This window comes from Protobothrops mucrosquamatus, unplaced genomic scaffold, assembly GCF_001527695.2.
Source record: "Protobothrops mucrosquamatus isolate PMUCROS unplaced genomic scaffold, P.Mucros_1.0 scaffold257, whole genome shotgun sequence".
In the NCBI taxonomy this organism is placed as follows: Eukaryota; Metazoa; Chordata; class Lepidosauria; order Squamata; family Viperidae; genus Protobothrops; species Protobothrops mucrosquamatus.
Window position 1 is genome coordinate 251,555 of NW_015386604.1, and position 8,305 is coordinate 259,859.

Here is an 8,305-nt window from a genome sequence, read left to right on the forward strand (position 1 = left end):
GCATTCAGCCTCCCCAAGATCCTGTCCACGTCCTCGGGAGCCACAGAGTCAAACTCCTCCCATACAACAGTCTCAAGACCTGCTCCCGTATCCTCCCCCGGGGCCACCCAGTCAGAGTCAAGGCCTTCTCGGATCCGAGCGACTTTGTCATGCAGATATTGCGCAAAGTCCTCGGCCCTCCCCTCCAGGGGACCCCCCCCTCCCTCAATTGAAGGAGAGAGCGGGTAACCCTGAAGAGGGAGGCCGGGCGGTTATCTGATGACGCAATGAGGGTGGAGTAGTAATTAGACCTCCTTTCTTCCCCCCTTTCCTTTTCTATGTTTTACAGGTGGATCTGTCACTCTATTAGGGGAGCTCTATGTCAGAACCCCTCAAATGGATTTGATTACAGTTTACTGCTTGTGCCTATGTATTCATTTTCGGGGCCTGCCACTCTGTTGGGAGGGGTCTTGTTCGTTGGGGAATGTATTTGCCTTACTCTCCTTTGCCCTCCCTCCATGTGAAAGGAATGTGACCTGAAAACATCTGTCTTATCTCCAGACAACGGAGCCTGGGACTATTGGGAAACAAAACTGAGAGAGATCTTGAGAAGGGTGCTAAATCACTAGGTTCTCAAAACAACTTAGTATCTATGGATTGGCTGGATTTCAAATGGACAGTTGGACATTGGTGGGAGGAGACCTGAATGGGCATTTTGATGTAACCTTTCGCACGTGAAATCTTCAGACCTTGCTTTGCCTTCCTGCTATCACTAACTCTCAATAAAAGTTCCTTTTGAAACAATGCCTGTTTCAAGAGTTCTGCTTCCCTGGGAGATCTAATTGAGGCAGGTCCTTTTTTTACAGAAATCTTGCTGATTGATAGGGGATCAAATACGTATTTCACTCATTAAAATGCAAATCAATTTATAACTTTTTTGAAATGCATTTTTCTGGATTTTTTTTTGTTATTCTGTCTCTCACTGTTAAAATAAACCTACCATTAAAATTGTAGACTTATCATTTCTTTCTCAGTAGGCAAATGTACAAAATCAGCAGGGGATCAAATACTTTCCCCCCTCACTGTATATTGACAATCCTCTTAATGAGCAGGAATGTTCTTCTATACAGATATTACTTACTGAATTATCCTAACTGGGACCAGAATTTCCATCATTAATGATGTGATTAGCAGGCACACATAACGTGACTGCATCACTTAGCAACGGCAGTTTCAGTTGTTCTGAAGTTCCTGTGCCAGCAAGAGGAATTCAGATTCTGGCATGAAGTTAGGTTGCAGTCATTAGGCAGGACTGCACTGTCATTAGATGAGGACCTCATGCGTCTCCTGTTCTGCTATGCTCATGTCTGTTTCAACTCCCCCCACCCGCCTATTTCCACCCCCATGTCTGCCCTTTCAGCCATCTTGAACTCTACCATTTATATTGTCCTGCACTCTGCTGACCCCGTATGTCTGAACCCCACCATACATTCTGCTTCTCCTGTCACTCCTGGCTGAATCTTTACCATCTTATTCCTCCCATAGGTGATGAGGCACATCTCTCCTGGACCTTTGTACCTTGTGAAGGATCACACCAGGTATCAAAGCAGAAGAAAGACAATTGCAAATGTCGGCTGGGGACGATGGGGGTGACAGGGAGGTTGACATGTTGGCGGGACAGCAGGGTCAGTGGAATGCAGTGCACCAAAAAGGGCAGAGATGGGGGGAGGAGGGGGAAGTGAGAGGAGTTGAAGTGCACTCTGCAGTCATAAATGTGGGTGAGCTGCCAACACTCAAATTTTGATCATGTAATTTCAAAGTCACTGCAACTGCCATAACTTTAGGGATTGGCTGTAAATTCCTTTTGTTCAGTGCCAACATAACTTCGAAGAGTTGCTAAACAAATAGTCATTAAGAAAGGACTACATGTTTAAACATTCTCTAAAGACCACAAGCAAATATATTACTTTAACAGCTCATTCCTCAACTTCTGGTCATAGGTCTCCTCAATGTTCTTCACATTAATCTCCCGCCGATGAAGTGAATCTTCAACAGTTTTATTCTTTGATTCTTGAAGCTTTTGAGCTCTAGGAAAACAGAAGAAAATGTCTGGTAAGCTTCAGAAATGAGTCAATACAACGTTAATGTCAGGTCTGCCTCCGTTCAAATCCTAAGAAAGAAAACCCCAACTCCATGGATTTAAAGAAGAAGTACTTTTATTAAGAATGAACTGATAGCAGCAAAAGCAAGGCAAGATCTGAATAAAAACCGCATGAACATTACACATTGAATGCTTCCCCACAGCCCTCCCCCCCCCAAGGTCCAGCCCAAGCAGGCCAATCAATGTCCAATATGATGTTATGAGAAACCCTCTTCAGCAGATGATGTGTGCTGTGGAGGCCCAGGATGGTTGGCCTTGGTAAAGTCTAAACATCTCCACTCCGTTGAAGGGGAACAATCCTCCCAATTCTCACAGGAACACTTTACACCAGCTCGCTTCCCCACCCCAAATACCAGATGCCCTCTCCCCCGTTACTATGGCAACCGAGGGCAAGCAAAAGGCAAACTGCAAACTGGAAATTCGGCTGACAATTAGAAGGCATAGTTCTAACTTCCATTTCCAATTCTTTCATTGCTGTTTGGGAAAACAATATCATTACCCTTCTCATATCAAAAAATTCCCCCATAAAGAATAAGTAAATATTTTCTTAAAGAAACATTTATGATATTTATTAAGACTTATCAAGCAAATTCCTGCCTTTAAACCAAAAGTCAATTTGGGCAATAACCCAATGACAAATGGTATGATTTATTGCTTCAAGCAGCTTGCCCACATTCACAGGTATCAAAAATTGAATATGATTTATAACATGTTTACTATCCCAGATATTAAACTAAGACAACAATCCAACTTAGAATTGGCAATGAAGATACTGAAGCGGTGAATAACTTTTCCCTTTTAGGAACAACCATCAACAGTAGATGGAACAAGCAGTCAAGAAATATCGCCATAAACTAACATTCGGTAGAGCTACCATGAAAGGTATTGGAAAAGATATTTAAATGCAAGTGATACGACTATACCTATGAAGGTCAAATTTGTGCAAGCCATATTCTGCTGCAGAGGTCCCCAACCCCCGGTCCATGGACTGGTACCAGGCCGTGGCATGCCAGCAACTGGTCCCCACAAACAAGCAAAGCCCCATCCATGGAATGCAGGCAGCACACAAAACCACACACTCTCTGGTCCGTGGAAAAACCTTTCTCCACAGAACTGGTCCCTGGTGCGCAAAAGGTTGGGGACCTCTGCTCTACTGAAGCAAAAGTTGGACTTCAAAGCTGCATAGAAAAATTATATTCCTCAACTTATGAGATCACTCAGAACCAGAATTTTCATTACTAAGGGATATACAATCATAATGTGTGACTGCATTGTTTAGGAATGGCAATCTCTGCAGTCCTGGTTGACATTGTTAACCATGACATTCTTCAAAGCATAAATACCTTGTTTCCCCGAAAATAAGTCTTATTTTTTTGGGGGGGGTCTTTTCCACTCACCTCCGGCACCAATAGCCTTGCCCAGCCAGCCCATTTCTGTGGCCGAAGGAGCAGCTTCATTCTGCAGCTGGCAATGGAGCTCCAGCCTGTATTTTGCAGTTAGGCCTTTCTGGAAGGCCATTGCAGCTGTGTCCTTAGCTTGGTTCTCGGCTGCAGAGGCCTTCCAGAAAGGCCTGTGACTGAGAAATGCAGGCCTGGGCACGTGGCAGAAGAAATGGGTCAGCGGGGAGAGACCTGACTGCAAGGTAAGTGGGTACGGGGCACATAGGGCATCTCCACCCCCCACCCTTGCCCTAGTTTGATTTTTAGGTGTGTGCCATGCCCCAAAACTAGGGCTTATTTTTGGAATAGGGCTTATATTAGGCGCACCCCCAAAAATCAAGCTAGGGCTTATTTTCGGGGTAGGTCTTACTTTCGAAGAAACACGGTATATGAATGCAAAATAACATTGAATGAATTGCTGTTGGAATCTGTATGACTGAATACTTCATGAAAACCATGTTTCTAATGTATGACTCAATAGATAAAATAGCAGGAACATACAGTATGTTTATGACTGTATGTTGAATGTCTCCTAAAGATGTAACACAATATTTATAGAAATTTTATCTGTTTACCCTTTCAACTTAAAAAAAATCCTTTGAATAACAATAAGAAGGCTAAACATGCTAGATCCAAGCCTTTCTAAAAGCATTTGGGGAAATTACAGAGAGTTAATTGTTCCCCTAACATGTCCTGGGATAACTGAAATTTATGGAATATTTAACACTGTTTAAATAGTTTTTGTTGTTGTTCAATGATTAAGTCCTGTCCGACTCTTCCCAACCCATGGACCATAGCACACTATCCCTCGTGCTGGAGTTTGCCCAAATTCATGTTCATTATGTTAATGATATTATTGTTTCAATAGTACTTATTATTTATATTTTCTATAAAAGCAGTAGTTCAGTCAGAGAATAATTAGAGAGCAAATGCCCAATTTTCTATACATGTTTTTAGTATTTGATAGAAAATCAAAGACTAGAAAACCATTTCTACATTTCTGTCTATTGAGATGAAGCAATCAATCAAAAATCTAACATTGCATACAGAAAAAGAAATCCAGTTACAGATAGAAACATGTATACTAGGTGACTGAACAGATACAAAAACATTAATTTGCACAAAAGGTGGGACAGAAGAATCAATAATCAGAATATAGGCTTAGTCTGAGGAAGAACCATTTAAGCAATCTCATTTTCTGTATCAAAAATATGATCAGCAGTTTCTGATTATTCTTTTCATGGACTTCTGAAATGGAAAGGTTGGTTATATTAAAAATTTCTATTCTTTCACACATTAATTGATTTCTTGATTTTCTGCATTTCCAAATATAGACCAACTTCTTTCACATTTTCTCCATTTTATGCACAGCTTAAAATGTGGATTTAAACATGTTAAATACATACAGGTAGTCCTCGAGTTAGAATGTAATGGAGCCTACCCATTCCATTTGTAACTCGAGGATTCATAGGAGTGAACCTCATACCTTGAACGCGACACTCCCTGCTTTTGCCTACGCATTCGCTAATTTAATGCGTGGGCAAATGTGCAGCTCGTTAAGTAAACATGAGGTATCTCAGGGTGGGGAAGGACATGGGGGGGTGCTAGTGATGGAACAGTCCATTTGCTTCAGTCCACCCAAGGCCTCCCCTGACCCACTAAAATACCTCATTCTCCCTCCCCTTGGGTCCCCACAATTGCTCCCCCCCCCATCCTGCTGCACCGGGTCACTTACCTTGTGAAGATCTGTCTCCTCTCCAGCCTCTCTGTTTCTTTGTCTACTCCCAGTGAGAGCAGAGAGAGAGCAGGACAAGCGTGCCCTGCTTGGCTTCTCTGACTCACCGGGCTGACAGCCACTTCTGGAATAGCAGGCAGTCTTGGTGATTCTCCTCCAAAGGCTTCAGGATCGACTTGGAAAAGCATTTGCACGCCGAAGGAAGGTTTGGGGCAACCTTGTTGACGTGCAAACACTTTTCGCATAGAACCTGGACGCCCTGATCTCGTGGGAAGTCAGGCACTCATTCTCTGCAAAAGCGGATGGGTGACTGAGCACAAGATTATGGCCCCCAGAAGCTTTTCGGCCTTTGGTCGAAAAGTATTTATCCTGGAGGAGGTCTCTACCACCTAGAACAAACTTCCAGAGCCACGCAGCCACTGCCAACCTCCGTTCTGGGTGGCAGAGGCCTGGAGGAAGCATCTGATGCCCAGAACGGACCTCTGGAGCCATGTGTCCACTGCCCCTGGCCTCCTTTCTGAGCGGCAAAGGCCTCCTCAGGCCTCTGCTGCCCAGAATGGAGGTCGGGGCTGGCCGTGTGGCTCCGGAGGCCCGTTCTGAGTGTCAGAGGCCTCCTCCAGGCCTCTGTTGCCCAGAACGGAGGGCAGGAGGGCAGCTGCACGGCTCCAGAGGCCTGTTCTAGGTGTCAGAGGCCTCCTCCCAGCCTCTGCCGCCCAGAATGGAGGTCGGGGGTGGTGGCTGCATAGCTCTGGAACTCCAGTCTGGACATCAGAGGCCTTTCCTAAAGGCCTCTGCCAATGAAATGGAGGCCAGGGACAACACACGCATCAACCTGGGGCTCCATTCTCAGCGGCAGAAGCTTTTTGCAAAGATGGCAAAAGGCTTTGCAAACAGAGGGAAGGATTCAATGTTTCAGACCTTACCTCCATTTGCAAAGCCTTTTGCCACAGTTCTTGCCCAGGCCTCCATTTGCAGAGAACAGAGGTCAAAGTACTGTGAGAACACATGAGGTCTGTAGCATGAGATCTTGCGCCACTGATTTCGCATGATCTTGCGGTACTTTAGGCCTCCATTCTCTGTGAACATGCCGGAAGCCTGAAGCAGTGAGACAGCCAAGAAAACGAAGACTCTCTTGGTTTTCACAAGGTGAATATCCACAGGTCTAGTGCCTAGGGAGATCCGGGGCGGGGGGAGGGAATAGCTAGGGTGAATGTTGCAGTGCCTCTGTGGTCATTCATAAGGATAAATGATTGTCGTGGTGCAGCAACATTCGTAATTTCAGGTCTTTTTTGTAAACACTAGGGTGTGCTTATCACGTAACTTTGAATGTTCGCTAAGGGAATGTTTGTAACTTGGGGATTACCTGTATAACCCAGAAAATAATTCCTATATAAGGGAGGAAGGTATATACAGTAGAACACAACGGTTCCTCAGCAGACTTTCCAGGATCTTTTGATTGTTTCTTAATGAAATGAATCATAATTTTTTGTCTATAAGGTATGATATTAAAAAATTAAGATAGGAATGGCTTCACAAAAGAAGTATTCTCATTAATTGTTTTTAGAAACTCACATTTCAAAAGCTTCTATTCTCTTCTTCAGTTCTTCCTCTCGGCTTCTTACTGTTTCAATATCTTTTAGTAAGGTTTGTCTTTGCAAGTAAATTTCCTTTGCATCAATCTGTTAGGAAAAACAGTTTGGGTGATATATCTGTCAAAATAACAGTTTGAAAAAAACAGGGTGTGTTTGTAATATTAACTTCCATAAGTTCCTACTTCTTTCACTGGTTTATTGATAAACAAATTACTTGGCACAAGAAGATATGGAAACTGCAGCTTAGGTGAAATAACAAGTATGAGGACAGATGAATATGAAGTAATGAACTCCAAACCACATAACCCCCCCCCCAAAAAAAAACCTCTTTGTCACCAGGGACAAGCAAAACATTTTAAGCTTAAAACAGATGTTTCAAATAATTTGAAACATGTTTCATAATGTCATGTACAAAGTAAAGTTGTTTTGCGATTCTCTCTAAATGGGCTAGACTTAGGCTTAAACAGGTGATCTGGGGAGGGAGATCTAGCAGGCATTTTAAGGAACACTACTATCGTCATTATAAAACATTAATTCTAGAAAAGATTATTCTCCAATGATGCTGTGATGCTGAATGACTGTCCAGAAAATAAGCCACTCCTATTGTAACTAGAAAGAGCAGGAGACAGAAGACAATTCTGTAATTTCTTTATCTGCATCTCTTTCAATCAGCCAATCAGGACAAAGGAAGGATATAGTCCTGTTTCAGTTCAAGGAAGCATGGGAAAAAGATGAAACAAATGTTTGCACCCACACCAATTTGCCAAATACTGATAGGCTAGCTTTTCATCTTATGCTCTATCTATTCTTTTGATCCTGTGGTGAAATTGGACCAAAAGGCTTGTTCTGTATTCTCATTTCAAAAGCATTTCAAAGTTTTCAAGCCATAGAACCGGTAAGCTTAAAAAAATATATATCCAAGAAACTTTGATCATGAGGTAAACTTGGCTGTGTTTAAGTGAAATTGGCTGTTTTTTTCCCTTTTTTTGTTTAGTATTTCACAAAAGCTATCAAATTCTCAACACACCCTAAGTTCTATGGAATACTAATTGAAAAATTCATCCTAAATATTTGAAATATTTCATTTCAATAAAGCACAAAATACTTCAAGCATTTTAAGTTTTATTCTGTTATAATGCAGTCAGTGCAAAGCCTCTTGATGGAACACTCCAGAATGGATGTTTTCTTGCAAGCCCAAAACAAAATACATTTCCCATTTCTTTGACAACTCTATTTATCAAAATATAAGCCATTAGCTGAATAAATCAATATATCTTCATTTTTCCCAGTACAAACTGAACATCAGTAGCATCCCACATAATAAACCATAATGTGACATGTCACCCCATTGAAATCGTCTTAAAAATCCCATTTTTAATATGAGTATTTAATTCACTAC

At 42.3% G+C, this 8,305-nt stretch overlaps 1 protein-coding gene across 5 annotated transcripts in view; it reads right to left on the reverse strand.

The window, feature by feature from the left end:
- Positions 1 to 8,305, reverse strand: part of OFD1 (OFD1 centriole and centriolar satellite protein) — a 79,974-nt gene that overhangs the window by 42,319 nt on the left and 29,350 nt on the right. For all 5 annotated transcript variants that reach the window (XR_003810410.1, XM_029283864.1, XM_029283862.1 and 2 more), the window contains exons 9-10: positions 6,887 to 6,993; positions 1,947 to 2,066 (exon numbers count right to left, since the gene is read on the reverse strand). Coding sequence is in view for 4 of the 5 variants with exons in the window: in XM_029283864.1 (XP_029139697.1) it covers positions 1,947 to 2,066; positions 6,887 to 6,993 (227 nt within the window). In the remaining variant the exon portion in view is untranslated. The remainder of the gene's footprint in view (positions 1 to 1,946; positions 2,067 to 6,886; positions 6,994 to 8,305) is intronic.